We start from the raw sequence: 20,977 nt of genomic DNA, 5'->3' as shown, positions 1-20,977 counted from the left end.
TATAGCCGAGGCAGTAGGCTGTAGAAAGTGTGCGACTTTGATATCAGAGGTCCGTCTGCAAGAAGTCAAACCTCAGGTTTAGCTTAAATGTAGCGTTACCTTTAGAGACAGCAGACCAGACAAAGCTCATATCAGTTATTATTGGAATGTCATGAAGCCTTTTGTTCAGGTATTATTGCTACGTCGTCAGGTAATCAAACCCGGAAGGTAAACAATAAGTCTTTATTAAAAAAGGCCTTGCTGCATTATTTGTGATCCGTGTGCCAAAACATGCTAAATTATCCGGTACCGTCTAGAAGACAGAAGGCTCTAACAGAGTGCGACCTATTGACGGGAGCGCTGAATGAGCGAGTGAGTAAGAGACTAAGGTGTGAGAGAGGAGAAACAGAAGGACGCAGGGAGGGTGGGGGGGGGGAAGAGAGCAGGAAGTCAGTGAGAAAACAGGATGGAAAGGTGAGAGGAGGAAGGAATGGTTCGGAGGAGGGATGCGGGTGTGAAAACGAGAACAAATGGACAGACGGGAAAAGATGTGTCTGCGGTGACAGAGACAGAGATAGAGATCCTCACGGGAACTGGCCTATTTTTCAAATGAATGCATGCGAACACGGAGCTGCATCACATTTATGCTCTGGAACAAAAAACGATTAGCCCAAATAGCTACACTGCAGATTGAATGTTCTTATTCAGAACTATACACACACACACACACACACAGATGTCTAGCATCATTACAGACTAAAAACACACCTTGCTCTGCCCGGCTGACCCCCATGAAGTGGCTGAAATGAACACGCATATGTCACCAAGAAACACGGGGCAACACTTCTGCAGCAGTTACGGCAATCAGTACCACTGCGAAAAAAACTCAATTTAAGAAGTTCACAAAAGTTCGAAAATAAGGGCCGTGGGACCTGAACGTCTGTGGTCATCCACACAAGTGTTTTTGTTTGTTGGTCCTGATTAAACCTCTTCACAGAACTGTGTGTGTGTGTGTACACTCGGTTTGATTGAAATCTCCTTCTCTTTGCTTCGTTGCACCTGATAGGGCGGATCAAATTACAGCTTAAAGGCCCGGATCATGCAAGCATGTAAAAACAGCGAAACATTGCATGTAAGCAGCGCTAATTTCAAGTTAAATTTAAGCGAATTTAATCTCCGTTTGAAAAATGGCATGGTAGGACGTAGAATTGAGAGTGTGATGCGTTTTCCCTGTATGCATTTCTTGCATGTAAATTTTTATAATTTACACCTGTGCTTCTCCTCCCGGGACAAGTCAAAACGTCTTCCGCAAAACAAGGACAAAGGTGTGAGTTGCCCCGCCCTAAAGGGCGCAAACTGAACCAAGAGAGCTAACGAAGGACTGAGGGAGACGTCAAGCAAGCACAGTGTGTCCACGCCCAAGTCCTGAGAAGATGTCTGATCAGGAAACACACGTGATCAGACGCTTTGCTATAATTCCTCCTTGTTATACATGGCTTCCTGTGATGTACAAGCCTTCTGCTAAAATGTGTACGATACACATTGTAAGTGCCGCTCCATCCGGAGAGTAAGCATGCTTCACGAAATGACATCTTGCTATTAAGCAAATGAGATGTTTGCGCTGAAGTGAGGGGTAATGTGTTCCTGTGTGAATTTGATGAGAAGAGTAAATTAGAATATTTCTCATTATAGAGGAATCTCGCTGCGACTCCATTGGAGACAGTGGCGGAGGTTGGCATGGTTAAGCTACTTATGAATACTTGAAAGCACACACACACACACAGGAACACATAAAAAACAACTGTGGATTTTGGCATTTCTCCACACACACACACACACACACACACACACACACACACACACACACACACACACACACACACACACACACACACACGAGTGGGCTCTGCCAGCTGCTTGCTGTCTTGCCAGCAGAGTGACCATGTAACTGGCGTTTCGTGACATTTCCAACATGACATTTGTCTGTGGGACCATCTGTGAGGGCCAACTGGCCCGTGTCAACGACAAAACACCCAACTGCCCACTGACAACAACTCGCACTCATCTTATCATATTCTATCACATTATCATCTTTATTTATCATGCAACAGATACATGGTATAAAACACCACAATGTTTGGTTTCTCAAGGCATCTGTGGGATCTTTTATTTTGGATAGAATAGAATTTATAACATATCACAAGTTGAATGAACATTGAATTCTCAAGCTAATTTGAAGTAAACAAACGCGTCTCCATTGACTAGACTGGAGCAAATAATCGACAGCGTAGGTTGGTCAGAAGTTGGCAGCTGCACACACACACATGGATGTAATCAGCCAGTGAAGAGGAGAAGAAACGAAACATGTCGCCGTGGCCATCTGACAAATAAACAAGCGGTAAATAGATGGATGTCTTCAGGAATACGTATTAATTGTTCTTTCATGTCAGCTACTGTTGGCCGTGTCTCGTGCTGTCCGGAAACGAAGACGTTTCAGGCGTTTTGCTGACTGTAAAGAAGAAGGAGGTACGAAAAGTACTTCCAACAGAAGTTGGAAAAATGTCATCTTGACCACAGATATCCAACTAAAATATACACACTGACTGTCTCCTGCAGAGCTGGGCGAGGAATACACACCTGGACTTTCCGCCAACTACTTCACAAGTTGACTGCAGCAATATGCAGCCTTATAATTTATGACTCTGACAGGAATACTTTTCTCTCAAATGATGCCTGACCTTGTCAGACTGCCTGTTACAGAATGTACCAAAGGAACAGCAAAAAACAACTGAAAGAACACATGGTTTTTCTAACTCTTTCTTGTTCCCTCTTTCTGTCTTCCTACATAAATCTATCTCACCTGTCATCGGCCCTGACCCCCCCCCTCCACACCTTCCTCCGCCTCATCACCATCAATGCCATTTTTCCTTCCTCTGTCCTACCACGTCTGTCCGCTGACCCGCCCCAGACGAGATCCAAACAAACACACAGCCGTCCCCACCAGCCCATGCTGACCTTTACATGCCAGATTATGTGGCTAATTCAATCCAAATGATGCGGTGGCTAATGAGGAGGGGTGATATCTAATTGACCCACTGCTGTGCCGCATTTTCCCACATTTACGAGCGAACAGAACGGACTGGGAAAGGTGAAGAGATTGGAAGAAAAGTAGTGGAGAAAGAAGCGCCGTCACAGGATGCATCCATCTATTTGTCTATCTATGTGATCTATAAACCCATCCGTCCTTTCATCCATTGGCAGGCAGTCAGGCGGAGAGGCATTCAGGGACACCAACTCACGCTGGCAGAAAGACAAGCAGACCAGACGCACCACCTGACACTCTCTGGATCCTGAGAGATGTATTATTGACAAATACATCTCTCATCACAGGCTTCCGCTGACCGGAGTGTGTGTGTGTGTGTGTGTGTGTGTGTGTGTGTGTGTGTGTGTGTGTGTGAGTGAGTGAGGGCAGGGAGGCATGTAATAGTGTTGTGTGACCATGTGCATATACTCGCATACCTGTCATGATATTCTGCAGTGTTCAGTTCAGATCATGTCTGTGGTCACAACAAAAACAAGCTCCTTAGGAGGTCTACTGTTCCTTCAGGTTTTTCATCAATAACCACATAAATCAAAACATACCATAGACTCGGTATTTATATATATATATAAATGTATATATATATATTTGAGATGTTTCTATGTTTTATTCTTTTGTAACGACTTTCCTGTTGCTGCCTTTTTAGCCGGGTCGTCGTTGTAAATGACAACATGGTTCTCTTTTGACTTATCTGGTAAATAAAGGTAAAATATATATCAATAAAAAATATATATATCACGTCACTATTTTTGTGGATTTTATTGAGTTTAATAAACTGCTTTTTGCTGCTGCTCTACACCAAGTCTGTTCTCTAAATATTACACCGAAAGTCAATCAAAAGCGGTGAGGCCCAAGTGACATAACTGTAACTACCGTATAGAGAGTGATTTCACCCACACGTCTGCTCATTACTTCTAATTGGATTCGCAGGTTGTGTGTTTTGCTGGAATGTCGCTGCTGAACCAAAAGTTTGGACGAAGATCCTCCGAACCCGTCTGCATAAAATGCATGTGATTAGACCGCGCACTGCCACCGCTGAGGAAACTCATTTGCATGCAAGTATATGTGACGTGGACCTGCACCAAGTGTGCAGCTGAACAAGCACTGATCATCCCCACCTGCCATCTTTGAGGGAGTTCGCTGCTAATGAATGGTGGAAAAACGAGTGGCTTGATCAACTTCAGCTGTTTGATTTGGATGAGCATGCTGTCAGTCACGTGGAGTATGAGAAGAGGAAAGAAAGAAAGGAGCTCAGCAGGGACAGGGTGTGATGATGGCACCACGGTGGATTCACACCTCTCCCATGAAAGTGGAGTTGCTCCATCGCACCCCCCTCGCTCCACTTTCAGCCTCTCTTGTCACAATCCTCTCTTTGTGACAGTCCGCCAGCCTTTCTGCCACCTCTCTGTCTTTGTGCACCTCAGCCACCCAATCAACAGCAATGTTAACAATGTGAACTACGGACAGGGATCAAGAATAGAAACACATCAATAAAACTGGCTTGGTACGGTACAGCGAGACACACTGAGCTGTTTTGATTGAATAATGCTGGACAGAACAAATTCCTGTGAGATCACAGTGACATATCCAGAGTCCTCTCAGTAATCTGCAAGTGTGTTTTTTCAGACTGGGATTCAGACATACATACTCAGGAGCAGCGAGTGACTCAGGGCTGAGAATGCAGACCTTTGGGAAACAGGTTAACTAACTCTATCAAATGGTTTGTTCGTCGGTCAAGGTTTTATTGGCTGAGTTGGCAGTTTGATTCTAACTTTCCCTTATTCCCTTGCTGACGAGCAGAGGGGCTCGCTTACTCCAAGCTCAGGACGTCGAAAGCAACAATGTGTAAATATGAACTCAAACGTAGCCTTTGTCTGAGCATATTCGACTTGGAGAAGAAAAAAAAAAGAAATCTGTGAACTCCATCAATCCGCTCGTGTCAAGTTCCCAACTGTAGAGAACAGGCTGTTAGAGCAGAGCGACAGACAATAATGTGCTTGCTAGTTCGAATTGCAACTTTTTTTTTTTGTTGCCAGTCTGCCAGTTTACTCTCACCGCCCCTTTTTTCGTCAGCTGAGGAAAAAGCAGCTGGGGACCGGGAGAGCGGGGCTCGTCGCTAAGCCCGGCTGATTCACCGTCTCCCCAGACCTCCTTTGTATCTCACCGGCTAATAGGGCCGGCCTGGCAGCTTCACACGGGAAACAAAAAAGGCAGCTGGTAAACAGACAGGCTGGCAAAGTACACAGAGGTAAGAAGCACACAGGATGAGCGACAATGCTGGGTCCATAATAACAAAAGCATACAGCACGAACATGGATGGGAGAAATCAAGAAAACAATCAAATACATCAAATTACCATCATGCTAAAAGATTTTTAAAGATTTGAAGGGACTGGTGTGTTATTTTCCTCTCACCTGGTTGACCAGACACTCTCAAAGATTGTGTCTAGAAGCGTTATCTTTTTTTGCTTCATTTATTTATTTCTTTTTCCCGCAGTTTGAGGACATGATAGACTCTAAACATGCTGATAATTAGAATTTAGTGTAAAAGTCCCCTTTCCTGCACACCTGTAGGTCCTCCCTTCATCCCTGCTGCCCGTCTCCACAGCTACACCACGTCACCTACTCGTGTCCCGGGTCAACATCTTATATTGTCTGGCTATATAGTCAGTCTGCTGGTTCAAGCCTGTATTTGATTGCAAGCTCCCTCAGAAGAACCGGGCCGGTCTGTTTGCATTCTGATCCGGATCCTGGCGATACAAAATGCTACCGTGATGTGATGACGTTTCGTCTAAAAGTATTTTTTATAATTTTCTTGTGAATCGCAGTTCTGAATTGCACACCCTGAGTACGATATCTTTCACATCGCTCGAGCCAAAAAATGACCAATACACAAACGTCTGAAATGAACACATCCAGGATGATTGACATGACAGGCAGACTTAAACCCTCGAAAATAAATGCAGCCTGGAAGGAGTTCAAAACTACCAAACCCCCTCCACTCTCCTTGTTAAAGCCCGCATCCATTGTCAGTCTGCACAGGCGTTTTCACTTATTTCCCCCGATTGAACTTGTCTGATCCATCAGCATCACAAGACAAACTCCTGACAGTCGTTTGTCTGCAGAGTTGGTCCTGTGAGAGTTAGAAATAGTGTCCATTAATAACATAACACGACAGTATATACTCCTAACCTTCAATCTATCTGACCAAATGAGAATTTGCAGTTCTCTTAAAGAACTAAAGAAAGTTGCAGATCTCCGCCAGGTGTCCCGCGGGCTGGTCCCACAGGTCTGCTCTAGACCTGTGGGCTGCAAGGCGTCCTAAAACACACTTCAAACTCAAAAACAAGCGACGATGAATGCAGGCAATCATTGGCTGTTATTTGATAGCAAACTGTTGGTTGACAGACTCACAAGTGCACACTCACTCACTCACTCACTCACTCACTCACTCACGGACGGCCGCACCTGCACACGTGCGAACAAATCCCCTGCATGATTTCCCTGGCGTGGATAATAAACTGCTGCTCTGATACATCTCTCGCACGCTTGGACGTGTACAAAATGTTTCCTTCCAGGAAGTGGTGCGAAGGGAAACAACTCAAACTGAGACATTATCCTCAGGAATTGATTGTCAACAGGGTGAGGTCTTAAACGTCGATTGTGAAGGACGTAATTATCCCCAAAGGAAGCCACGGCGGGTGTTTGTGCAAATAAAAAAAGGCAGTCAGATTTCAATTTGTAAACCTGAGACACATTTTAATGCCAGGTGACAAACATCACACAATCGAAACACCATCTCCATCAAAGACGCATGAATGCTTTGTGTAACACAGACCTTTTCAGAGAGACACGCAAGTCAGAGAGACAAGCAAGGCGGACGGGGAAAGTAGTGACGGATTCATTTTGTCCCCTGTGCTGTTCATACTGTGGGCAACAGGAGATGGAGACGAATGTACAGTATGAGAGACAGACATCCAGTGAGCGAGACGGAAACATATATATAGAGATTTGTGACCGATCCAGTGTGTCACCTCTGCTAACCAGCTGAATGTCAAACATATGCAAACGTCCATACAACACACACACACACACACACACACACAGTCCACAGTCTCACGTTTCATGCACGCGGACTCGCACACAAAACACGCGCTCCTCCAATCGCTCTCGCACCTCCGACGGTTGCTAAGCAACAGCACATATCTTGTTTACAGAGCGAGTAATATAGTTGATCTCCAAGGGGGGAGGAGACAGAGACAGATGACATAATCTCCCTCAGATGGAGAGATAAAAAAAAGAATAAAAGTGGAAAGGTGGACCGTCCCTTCGCAAGCAAGTTAGCAGTGATGCAACGAGGCCACCGCTCCCCCCGGTGTATCGCGTGTTATGAAAGATGGAAGAAATGTTTCATGATTTAATACTGTGCTGTAAATCCAAACACATCCGTCAGGATCTCTCTTGCGCGTGAAAGGGACGGCGGGTGACACGCAGATTCACTGTCATGTATCATCCTCGTTTAGGTTAACGCTGAGGGCCAAAGAGATAAAAACCCATTTGAACTTCCCTTTTCAATGGCAATGTGATCGAGGAGGAAGATGAGTGACGAAGTCACACAGCCCCAAGTGGCACAAGCTTTTTGTGGTGTCAAGTATGTTACAATAGATTACTATTGCCAATGTTTGTATATGTACTTGATGGTTATGCTTCCGTTACTAGGAGTTCAGACTGAAAACAGGAAAAAGTGCAAGATGCTGCTGCTTAAAGCCACTACGACAAATGTTGTGTTGATTTTGGCGGGTCCCTGTGGACAAAAGCACCAGAATCCCCTTACAAAGCTTCCAATATCACTGCAGCAGTGCGACAGTCCGCCCCGCTCAGTCCTCAGTAAAGAAATAGCTGATGGTCTCGTTTACTTATGTAGGTCATATAGAGGCATCGGTATTAAATTGAGTCCGTTTCATAACCAGTTAAACGTTCCTCGCAGTAGCTTTTAATTAAGGCACAAATGAAAACAACGGACCACATTCCAGTTCGGTGGATTAGAGCAACAGATCCACGCGATGCTAAATAGAACACTACGTAGCGGTCATCATGGCAACAATCAGTTCATCTACCACATCAATTACAGGTCACAAGTGGCTAAACACGAGCTTAAAAGTTCAACTTTTTTGCTGGTCTCATTAAAAGTGGACTATGGGCTATGTGTTTACAGATGGTGATATTTTCTGCCTGAACATTGCGTGACTTTGAATGTCACTGAATGTACTTTGGTCTGAATTACAGCGGAAACAATTTCTTGCATATGCTACTGCTTTCCATTTTTATTCACAGGATTAGGTGCACGTCTTTTAGAAGGCCGGGGTTTATACGCAAAAGGATTCACCAGCAGCTCATCAGCCCTTTTTTTGCTATACCCGTCCTTCCAGGTTAAGTAATTTGCACACCACAGTATGCCACAGGTAGGCTTTCTGTGGACTACTGATGATCTGGTCTCTGCCCTCATTAGTTATTTAACACCCTGAGCTAAATTCTCACTCCTGATGGACATCTTCAGTCGGCCTCGGTGAGGTTTCTCCGGTGCAAGTGAACTGATCTAAATCAGGAAATGCAAGACAATACTTCAGACATGCTTGTTGCGCATGTGTCCTCAATCGACAACCCTCTCAACTGCACTGACTTGTGGCACTGAGCGTGTATCTGTCTGGCTACATAGTACGGTTAATTGGTCAACCTGCGACGCACCTGAGCAGTTATTTAGCTGGTCTGACGTAGAGGCAGGACTTCAAAAGGGAGGATGTGTTGTGTACTTAGACTTCACTTAGTCTAGGGATACTAAGATGAGCATGGTTCGAATTGATAGAGATTTAACTCCTAAACAGCTGCATACTTAATAAGTGTCTCAATATGCCTCTCATTACACGCTGGCCACTGCAGACTCTGTATTGCGGTGGACGGTTTCACTCACATGACCGTGTTGATTCCGGAAAGCTGCTGGAACATCTGAAGGCCGCAGCCCACCAGGAGGGCTCGCCGAGTGGGGGGGTAGGTCAGCATCCTCCAAATCACGGGGCCTTCTGCAGACACAAGCAAAAGGCACAGCCGAAATGAATTCTTCTGCAAAAATGACATGAAGGCACAAAGAGAGGTTCATTCCAAAACCAGCTAACCACCATAACAAGAACCAAACCCCAAAGAACAGTCGTGTTGATGTTTCTGATTTCTGAGTTTACAACATGATATTTTTTGGGACTGCATATTAACATCGTACATATGGGTCCATTTGCCAATTATTACTTTGAAACTTATTTCACCTTTTAACTTGCTTTTGCATGAAATGGATGAAGTGCGAGAAAGAACACAACAAACTTTCAAGAGAAACTTTTCTTGCAGAGAGTTAGAGGAGACGATCAATCCTTCTCTGATGTCTGGACTTTAAATGCTATGCTACCACCAGAAGCTGCTTAGCTTAGCATAAGACATAGCATAAGATATGATCGGTGTTGATTGGTGAGCCTTAGAGGGGCTGGTAGGCGGATTCAGTTACCTTCAGACGGAGCAGAACTATCCGTTTCTCCCTTTTTGCAGTCTTTGTGCTAAGCTAAGCTAAGTGGCTGCTGGCGGCACCTTGATATTCAGCGTACAGACATCAGCCAAGTGGTACCGATTTTCTCATCAAACCCTTGGATAGAAAGGAAACGAGTATATTTCCCACAATGTTGAACCATTTATTAAACACAAGTAAAAGCACATTTACTTCAATGGGAATTATCATGAAACACCAAAATATCCAGTATGTTTACATTTCAAAAGCACACACAGATAAATCACATCTCGGAAGAACTAAGTTGGAGCTTCTGTGACAAGCAACCGTCTGCCGTCCTGACATTTCTTTGCACAGGTCACTGAGGCTTTGTTAGCTCCAGGGATGCTGCTCTGTTACTTTGACCTCTGACCTCCCCTACGGTGGTGCTGCTGTAAAAAGTGTAAAAAGAAATGTCTCTCTGGAGGATCAGCATAGCACAGTAGCTGCCTTTTTCTCTCTCCTCCTATTCTTCAGATGGTGGATATCTCAGTTTGGGATGAAACAAATATTTGGGTCCCAATTGCCTCAGCAACAGAATGCACACTGTGATCTCCAGCACACACACACACACACGCACACACACACACACACACACACACACACACACACACACACAGACAGACCCCTCCTTGGGGAGGAGAAGTCTTAATGGGATGACAGAGCGGCTGGACAGGCACGAAGCTGTCGGATAAAGAGGGAGATGCACACGGTGCCAAGAGATCAGACAAACAAGCCTGAACACACACAGGTAGGACTGTGTGCCACTGTGTGGCTGTGCAAACACAAGCACATATAGACATATCATAAAAAAGGCTACACACACACACAGGCTGATTATGTGGGAGCAGCTGTGTGTGGGAGGACTCTGGGCCAGTGAACATCTCCTTTAGCAGTTTGACGAGCAGACCAGAGTCTGTAAAGGAGGCTCCCGCTGACACACAAACACACTCGAGCTTTGCTTTTCCACGGCCGACTTCTCAAAGGAGCGTTGTCGTCTTTGATTCCCCCTCGATTCTGAAATGCTGAAAGAGGCTTTTTAACTTTCAGCGAAAAACCCTCCGCATTTCTTCCCCGCAGAAGCCACTTGTTGTCAAAATCAAGAGGAGCAGTTTTCAAAGACCACTCTGAGGCATCCTAATACAGAACTTAAGTCTTAATTTCACACCTGAACTACATAAACAGGTTCTGCACATTTTCGTTATGTTTATGTTCTTAAATTAGCAATCATTAGATGGAATTCAAGACAATTTATATGTAATTATACCATCTGTTCCACGAAAAAAAACAGAAGAGTTTGTTTACTGACTGGTCCCCAACTCTGATGCCACACAGAAAAGTACTTCAACGTTAGTATGGATTGGAAAACAGGGGAAAAAATCCATAATCCATATGTGGATCATATCACAGTTTACAGCTCAATTATATGCAGGGCTTCCAATGAGGGACTATAATCTAATTAGTGTTGCATCACAGAGCGATAAAGATAGAATAGAGTTCTGGAATGGCAGCCAGGACATCGGTAAAGCCTTTGTGATGATAGCGTGTTTATTACTGACAGCCACCGCCTACTGTGTGCTACCATCCGCTAACTCGACATATTTGTGCCGTTGTAGTGAACAAATGATGGCTTTGGTTTGAGGGTGCTAAAGTTAAATATAGCCAAATAAGGTCAGCTTTCTTTACATTCTTCAACTGTCAACTGTTGTTTAAATGTATGCTTTAGCCTGCTTGGCTTACAAATATTTTTGATATATCGTGTTCAAAAACGCAAATAATAGAGGCTTGTTTTTGAAAATGACAAGTACTTTGGAGTCTTTGTCAACAAGCTACTGTCAGTCTCCGTTTCAGCTTTTCAAAGTCAAGGTTTAATGTGAAAGCATGTTTCTAACCCCAGACAGTGAAGAGGAAGTGATGCGCTTATGGGCAGAGCCATTGCCATGGCGCTAACGTGGTGGAGTTTGATTGGTTGATCCCTGGAGACCGGAGCAGAGGACCGTTATCTGATTAGCTGGGAGGGAAATCAGGATTCATGGGCCGGAGTCAACTACGGAGAGAGTGGAGACCTGATGGCTGCCCGAAGGAGAGCTAAATTTACTCCGCCGAACACACACAGCCATGGAAACACACACATAAACACATTCAGATGCAATCAATCAAACAGACACAATGTCTTACTCCCTATTGCTGCCTTGGGGGTTAACGATACAGTACATATGTGCTTCTTTCGACAAAAACTTAGACACATTTACACTCATTCGCCCAGAGACACAGTTTTTAAATACACGCACAAACACGTACACAAAGGCTCACAAAACACACGTCTTCACTTCCTCGGCTGAACACCACCCAGCTGTAATTCAATCAGATGACATATTGAGGAAGAAAGATGGCAATGGAAAACAAGCCAGCCGGCAACCAGCAAGACACAAGCACAGTGATTAGGTCTCGCAGCGCTGCTGTGATTGTGCGTCATTGAACCTCTCCAACCATATCTGCCTCATTTCATTCAGTCTATACTGCAACAGCACCACTATTACCTTTAAACCTCAAGCCGGATACGTTCAGGCGTCGATCCCATGCTAGATGCATGGATGCAAGTCAGAACAGACCATCTCTCATGAGGGATGAGCACTGAATTTGATATTAAAACCTAGATGTAGGCAGCGCGCACACACACACACACACACACACACACACACACACACACACACACACACACACACAAAACTCGCTCCAAAGGCATGCCTCTCTTTTCTTAAGTCAATCTACCCACACGAGAGCTCTGTGATCATCCCTCCGCCATCGCTCCCTGCACGGAGGACCCTTTGATTTGACGTCTTATCAGCATTCATTCCTGCAAATGCTGATAGCCTTCCTTTAAGACCATACGACCACGATTTATTTGTAAAGTGAGCAAGGGAAGCCCGGGATGTGTTTTTAATGAGAGCCAGGTCCGGCACCCCCCCTCCTCTTCTTCTTCTCCTTCTCTTTTGATATTCTCTGAAGAATCCGGCAAGCTCTCTTTCTCGGCTACCTGCTTTCAGGAGACACCCCGACTTCTCCTGCATAACAACCCCATTGGCGGTAATGTTAAAATTAGCTTAGAAGCTAGCGAGTCGGACCTGTTGCATGATGTTGTGCCCTAGAAGATGGAGCAAATGCCCTAAAGAATTGATAGAGGGCGAAGATGATGTCCCTGTTTCTCTGCTGGGTGACCCAGCTTATCCCCTGATGTCGTATCTCATGAAGGAATACCCCAATGGAGCTAACGTTACATTCATCAGCCCCCACGACAACAACAGACAACAACACAGAGGAAGCGAGTGATCGACGTGTGTTGACCACATTTATGGACCATAATCGAGTAAACGTTTCCGTGTAAGTGTTGATTTTAAAGTAAAGTTGATGTGAGAGAGAGAGAGAGAGAGAGATAGAGACAGACAGACCCGCAGCGCTGTAACTACGTCTGAAAAATAAAACTTTAAAACTTTCCACGAACTGTCTGTTTGAGTTTATAGAGGAAGATCTTAGGTATCAAATACAACCTTTATTAAAGACTACTTTATTACTCTTTCATATTTTTTTAACTAAGCAAGCAATCCACTTCCTGTTTACACCGTTACGCGCATGCCCAGTGTACGTTAATGGTCACGTGCTGTCCGCCTTCGAAGGCTGCCGTGTGGATGCAGATCAACTTGAGAATAATGCTGAAACTCCCGTGTGGACGGAGATCGTTTCTATTAGACAACTCTGCATCCAACTAGACACGGAGTAGTGAGGACATGGCCTTAATGAAATATACAGCGGCTCGCTTTCCAGGAACATCGACAAGCAACCATCCGCGAGGCTCACGGTTAATGATTAGTGAAGCCTTTGTAAAGCGGTGATGTAGATATGGGTCAAGGCGGGGAGGAAAAGCCGGTGGTTGAACAATGGGCAATCAAGGAAACAAAAGAGGCCCAATGACCCGGTGGATGGAGGCACCGGAGGAATTATGAAGATAGAAGCCAGTCTACAAGAGAATAGCTCTTTCTATCCATCCAATCACTGTGTCGTCAGAGAGGAAGTGGCTTAAAGCGGGCTTCACTTACATAACCGGGAGGGCTGCAATCAAGGACCGAAGTCTGAGCAGGCAATCTGCAGCCCTCCCGCTTAAACCCCCACCTCCCCTCTAATTATTTCTCCCCCATACTTCCCCCTCTTCTCTCCCTTATCACCTCTCCTCAGCTTCCTCATCAGTAGGATCATGACACATCATACTTACACAGTCAGGACGGGTCAGGACGAATGGAGAATAGAGGTTAGGTCTGCAACTGCAACGGATGCTTTTGGAAGCACTGCGCAGCCCGTTTGGTGTCACTAAACAACAATGAAACTGACTGCAAGGCAAGCAGGGGTTACGATAAAAAAAAAAACATTGCCGTTGAACAGAAGTTTTGCTTCTTCAAAGTTTCTCACACTTTCATTTACAATAACAGGTAGAACCTACAGTGACTCAGTTGTAGCCCAATTCCTCATAATGGTGTTTACATAAAAAAAGAATGCAATGTTCTGCTTTATGGGCCTGTTTGAACGGTTGAGATTATGATTGCAGGCCCTCTGGAGTGATGAACCATTATGTTCAAAGTGGCCACTGATGTACTTTGTACGGACTGTAGGCTGAGCCAGTAAAGATTTCTTTTAAATAAGTGTTTTACTGAACTAAAGCGAGGTTATAGCACCGTGAACTGCGGTCCTCCAGCTCCTCGTAATTACTCTCTGCTTTTCAGGGAAACGGTTTTCTCCTGTTTTTGTGTTTGTCTTTATAATTAGCATACTTGCACTTGAGTGTGACCGCATTTTAAGTGGAGCCGATCAAATCTTGTCAGCGCCGTCTGCAGATGCAGGGGAGCAGCTGTGTTTATCTAAGGGCACCGAGGGGCCGGCGGTTGCCAGGAGCATCAGACAGACGCATTGGATGGAGATATGGATGAATGAGTGGAATAACACACACACACACACACACACACACACACACACACACACACACACACACACACATACACATACTGACTGACCGGACTAAATATACAAGAATGACAGCTTACATTAATTCAACATTAATTTGTATTAGCAACATTATGGAAGCATGCAGTCGTAGAATTGCCACTTAATACTTTCACAAAAAATTACAATAATGAGCAGATATAGCAGGTTTAAAAATGATATCTTTATAGCCCTATAAAATATATTTTCTCTTGATCAACGCATGATGTTGAAAACAATATCAGATCTGCACAGCTACAGTTATTTCTGAATGAATTTAAAAAAAATTAAATCTCTTGCTTTTTTTAACGTTTCGGACAAAGTATTCTACTTCCCCTTCTCTTGTGTTAAACATTTATCCGAAGGCGGATATCATTTCCTCAAAACCTGGCCCTTAAATTACCCAAAATGCAACTGGACCACTGACTTCATTCAGAGAGTTGGATGTATTTTGCTCATGCAGTGCACTAGTGGGCTCCTACAGAGGTCTGGTAAGCTAACTTCTTTCGAACTACACCCAAACAATCATTTTTCATACTTGTTGTCTTCAGCCCTAACTGACAGCCAAAATGCCAAAATGCCAAAAAGAGACCTGATGTTGTGGAAAACGGAGGTAAGTGTAAGCAGCAAAGAGAGGACACTTTGAATCAAGGAGAGTTGCTGTCTCAAAGCTGCGGCGTCTCGGTGTGAGTGTCAACAAACGCAGCTAATCGTATCAAAGGAATCGATCAATAGAGCGCGGGAGGCTGCCTGTCAGTCTGTCATGTTGCTTCTGTCCATTTCTGTAGCCCGGTGGATAAGCAAAGACGATCATACAAAGGCAGGGGAGCAGTAAAAAAGTTCATCCATTTTGGTTTTGAAAAGTGCTGAGGATTCACCGCCTGTTTCTGTCATCAGATCGTGCCGCCAGAGCTACACCTGAAGCTGAGAGGGGGACATGACAGAGAGGCGCATGCATCTTTTAACCCTCATCTGATTTTACCAACTGAGATTTCTATTATTCAGAACAACAACAGAAGTTATTTCCTGGCCCCTCGATGACAACTCGGTGGGTAAACCCCGGCTCTCCAGCACTCCCTGCACGTTCAAACAAATGTTATGCAACAAGCCGCTGCTCTTGCCAGCTTGACCCAAAACTGGTGGGTAGTTAGTCCTGAGGAATATGAGTAAAGAAGAGGAAAATAAATGTGTGTGTGTGTGTGTGTGTGTGTGTGTGTGTGTATGACAGAAAGAGAAACGACAGAGCTCGATGGCCGAAGGGAAACAGGCAGAAATACACACAAACACACGGAAACTATGCACACACATTTTCCATTTCATATCTCATTATTCTGCAGTGGATGCTATTTTTCTTGACACACACACACACACTGTGATATGCATGTCATAATAGCTGCATAACACATGGAAGATACAGCATTGTGGGAAAAGAAAAAAACTGCCTTTGAACTAAATATACACACAAATTACACATTCAAATACTGTATTCCTTTTTTCACACATCCTGTCTTATCCGGGGATTTTCTTCTACAGTCTGAGCCAACTCATGCGCCGCCGACTGAAATTCATCATCACATATTTGAGTGGAGAAATAATGCAACTGTGCCCTCCCCCAAAAAAAGTACTGTGTGAAAGCGGCTGATTCAATATCCATCTAGCCATGCAGGGCTTGTGACAGGCGCAGAGGGGGGGGGGGGGGGGGGGGAATCATGATAGATCTGCCATCGCACAACTCTCCTCGCTCAATTATTAATAAGCTGCTTAAAACCTACAGGGGAGCAGAGGAGCGGAGAGCTCGGAGGAAGAGGCTCTTTTTTGTTCTCTCTTTGTTCCCCGTTGCGGTTCCGCGCCGATTATTCCGCAACACAGTGACCCACACGGAACTCATTACAGTTAGTTTGAAGACTGCTGACAAGTGTTGTTGGTCATCTTTTTGAACTGCACAGTTTCTTCCTGCATGAAACAGTTTTTTTTGCAGTTTCGGGAGCGGAGCTTCGCCCTCGCTGCTCCGCTGGGAGCCAACACCACCACCACCGTGCTGCTGGAGGCCCAGGAACCCGTATTGGTGGGTCTGCCAGAGGGGACGGGGGCACGGGAGAACCAGAACCCGGGGCCATGCGAGGCAGACCTCATACAGGGGTGCAGATAGGCATATAAAGCCCTGCTGTATTCTCCACTTCTCCCCACCCCACTATCACTCAATACATCACAAATTGATACCTATACATGCCATACAATGTGCCAACCCGCCCATCGGGATCTAAACTATTTAGGGTTCCGTATCTTGCTCAAGAGCACTCCGACGTGCGGACTGGAGGAGCGATCTTAGGGGACAATCCTTCCACTTCCTGAGCCACAGCCGCCCAATATGTCTGCCCACCTCCAGCCAAAACACACATCTCACACACAGTGTTCACTATCCGAGCAGCTGAGTAAAGCCGCTCACTGCCAGGACTCTGCTGGACTTGGTTCACCATCTAATCACCAGAAATGGAAGACGAGAACATCAAGCGATATCATACATCCTTTCATGTACAATGATATTTTTTATTGCAAAGCATGAATGAAATTGGATTTCAGTGCTGTCCTTGTATCCTTAATTTGCTCCTAATAGTAGTACTTACACTAATACGTTTTGGGTTAACACTGAATGCTGTGCTTTTATTCTTTCAACCTTGTGCTGGCATCTTGCTATATTTGTAGCACTGCACTTCCATGTAAATAATTCTGAATACAAGTGAATAAAACCAAATTGAATATTGTCCAAATCATAGGAGGACTGGCAATGCTGTCTTACATTCAGTTCTACACCCCCCCCCCCCCCCCCCGTTGTATGATTGCTCTCAACTAAAGTCAAGAGTCAATCACCAAAGAGATGGCACATATTTTGAATGCAGCCAGTGGTTCCAATCTGTGTAGAAGACGAGCAATACCCGACCCGACTCACAAAGCAGAGTGATTGGAGACATCAGCGTTTCTCATTGGTCAGAGAGTCTGTTAGGCAGCGGGGGAGACAGCTGGGGTCTGCATTTCAAAAGGTGCAGAGATGACGTGCATGTCTGTTGGGTGGCGTGACTTGTGATCTGAATCTGACCTGGTTCTCTCAGAGAGTCAGAGTCGGTTTGATTGGTCAAATGTGTTCCTGTATGAGAGGCGAGGGGAGGGGAGGAAAGGAAAGACGTTGGCAAGAAAGGGAAGGGAAAAAGAGGAAATGAAAGGAAAGGAGAGGCCAGGTATGGAGAAAGTAAACAAAGGTAAGTCAATTCGAGGAGAGGAAAGAAAAGGAAAGGAAAAGAGCGAAATAGAGAAAAAGACAAAAGAGGAAAGGAAAAAAGAAAGGATGGTGAAGGAGAGGGAAATGGGAAGTGAGATTAGAGGAAAGAAAAAGACACGAGGGGAAAGAGAGGTAAAGGAAGAGAGTTGAGAGGAAGACAAGGAGGGTAAAGGAAGCAAGAGGAAAGAGAGGGAAAAGGAAGGACTTAGCTACCGTCATAAGGTTGGGGGTTAAGAATAAGAGGTGAGTGAGAAGGGAGAGAGAACCTGTTGTCATGGGAAACAGCAGCTGGCTGGCTGTCATCTATATTTAACCTGCTGCTGTTTTAACGGCATGGCATCTTAATATGCTTTTTTACTTCAGATAATCCAGACAGCATCTAGAGATGTCATAAACAGCACGAGAGAAGCTTTAAATTAGCATCCACAATAACCACAGGATGCACATAAATAATGTCACTGCCGAAAAACAATGGACCTTTCTTCTCAAATATAGCTAAAAACTGAGAACAACTTTGACATGAGGCGTTTCACGTTCAAGACACTACTTCAGTGACACAGCAGCTATCGCAGCTTTAGCGGCATCTCACGTCTGTTTTGGAACTGTTTGCCGGGAGGCAATAAGGAGTTTAGTGGCGGAGAACTTTTTCACATTCGATCTTGTCAAAATCCTTTTAGACACTGTCTGCTCTCTGAGTCACGCGTCTCCTCTTGTCTGAGGACTTGAGACAAACTGAGTGGGTTTAACGAACAATTGGACTAAACGGCGGATTGATCCGTTCGAGCAAAGTAAATATTCAGAAAGACAAAGCGACAAATAAATACGGGGAGAAAAAAAAAGGTTTGTATTGAGATTCAAGAGGAAACACCATGATAAATGAGTTCCGGTGGAAAGATACAAGCTGCAGCAGCCAGACAGAGAGTGAATGAAGCTTTCAAACTTCTTATCGTACCTCTGAAGTGCTGGCTCGGTGATTGGAGAAGGCCCGAGGCATTTAAATGAGGAACAAGGAAAGAAATGCGCGTTGAGACTCTGAAAGAGATTTGTCTCCTGAAGGCAATCGAGCTGCTGTGATGAAGACACTGCTGTTAGCGATGACTTCTCTTCCATCTCGGGTAAAAGGTAAAGTCAGACGATGCGTGTGTGTGTGTGTGTGTGTGTGTACAAGGAGAGAGAGTAAATCGAATAAGTTCTAAGTTAGAATCACAGTGAAACATTTGTCAAATTCTTGTATTTGATTTAAAGAGGAACTCCACATTTGATTTTTGTTAGACACACACTCGATTATAAGTGGAGAGAGCAGGTAACAACAAGTCTTGCTGAAATGAACCAGTCTAAAGGAGAAAATGCTCCAAGGTTTGATGAAACCTTGGAGCATTGATGCTATGAATGTGCCTTCATGGGTGGTTCCAGCTTTCACAGCTACATTCACAAACCTGTGCGACACACAGACACACGCACACACACACACACACACACACACACACACACACACACACACACACACACACACACACACACACACACACAACCTCATCCATCTAACGATTCCCATTGGCTCGTAATAAAATCTCTAGAGCCATTTTGAAGTCTGCTGGTAATCAATCTACTGAGTTATTGAGATTCATGACGTCCCAGCTGCACACCTGCATTAATGCAAATGACAAGGGTCTTCCTGAGGGGCACACACACACACACACACACACACACACACACACACACACACACACACACACACACACACACACACACACACACATACAGAACCAGAGAGAGAGAGAGTCAGAGAGGCTTGGGGCAAACAGAAAGCATAGGCACCGTTACCTATATCATCTGAATTTCTCATTTCGCTGTTTCCCATTAAAACCTATTTGGATAATAGTTCTGCCAAAGATAATTGACTGACCTCATAAACCTGCATTCACGGATGGAACATTTGAGTCATAACCATTACTGTGCATGTTAATGTCACTCAGGCCTCATTGGGGCCCCTGTACCCAAAAGATACCAGTTGAATGTATTGTAATTAAATAAAGCATCTCTGGATGAGTCACAGGTCCACTGCTGTCACTGCGCGTGCATAGGAATAGCATCTTCACAAGAACATTGCCGTGTGTTCTAGCAGCCTTCATTTGCAATCACATTGTTCCCCCGAGATTCAAATCAGGGAAAGCGGAGGCCATTTAAAAATCTCCTTTTGTTGATCCTCCATTGTGGGTTGACAAGAGTGACGGTAATTCAAGGCTGATAAATTGCAGTACATTGGAAGTACTCCTCAAAAAGGACGATGAACTTGAAATCTCTTTTCTTCTTTGAGCATATAGACCTTTATTTTTCTCCTCTTGACGTTGTGGTTTCTTCCAAGTTGTAATGCAAAAGGAACAAGACATCAAACTTATACCTTTATACATTTTCTTTTTGTCAAACCAATATTTGTATTTAAAAATAAATAAAAAATGACCAGAGACTTCCATTCTCTATGTATAATCAGCAACTTAACTCTGCCTATTGACTTTCAAATTAGTATGCTAATTTCTTAGCTTACCTTCCTCTGCTGAAAATAAAACAATAAAACAATCCCCATCCCCAACGTCTATTGAGTGCATCGATTTTTCAACGAAAAGCAATGAACACCGTGGACACAAACGCCCGCTAATGCGCAGAAGATCAATTCAATTCTGCAGCGGGTGAATAGCCTGACGATGAGCAACGGCAATCAAATATTGAATCATTCATACTTTTTGTTTGTGGACTCACAAGTAGGCCCCGAAAGAAACCAATTACTGAAGTAAAGAGAAAGTCAATCCCCTGATCTCCCCTCTCTGCTTTCATCAGGAGCAGCTCGCCCTGCTTTGCATCCTCTGCTAATGCATCCTCCATAATAATTTCCCAGTTGGGACTTTGGTCTCATTTCCCTGCATTGCCGCAGTGGAGTTTCATAAAATGTTCAAATATCCTGAATTATTCATGATCAGCGGGAGAATTAGGACTGCGATGGAGGTAGACGCTAAAAC

At 44.5% G+C, this 20,977-nt stretch overlaps 1 protein-coding gene across 1 annotated transcript in view; it reads right to left on the bottom strand.

The window, feature by feature from the left end:
• Positions 1–20,977, bottom strand: part of slc2a13a (solute carrier family 2 member 13a) — a gene marked incomplete at both ends in the record, with an annotated part of 44,554 nt that overhangs the window by 7,617 nt on the left and 15,960 nt on the right. Inside the window, one exon of the mRNA XM_079294148.1 lies at positions 9,047–9,155. Coding sequence (XP_079150274.1) covers positions 9,047–9,155 — 109 coding nt within the window. The remainder of the gene's footprint in view (positions 1–9,046; positions 9,156–20,977) is intronic.

This window comes from Melanostigma gelatinosum (genome assembly GCF_949748355.1).
Source record: "Melanostigma gelatinosum genome assembly, chromosome: 22".
Taxonomy (NCBI): Eukaryota; Metazoa; Chordata; class Actinopteri; order Perciformes; family Zoarcidae; genus Melanostigma; species Melanostigma gelatinosum.
This window is presented reverse-complemented; position numbering and strand designations above follow the sequence as displayed.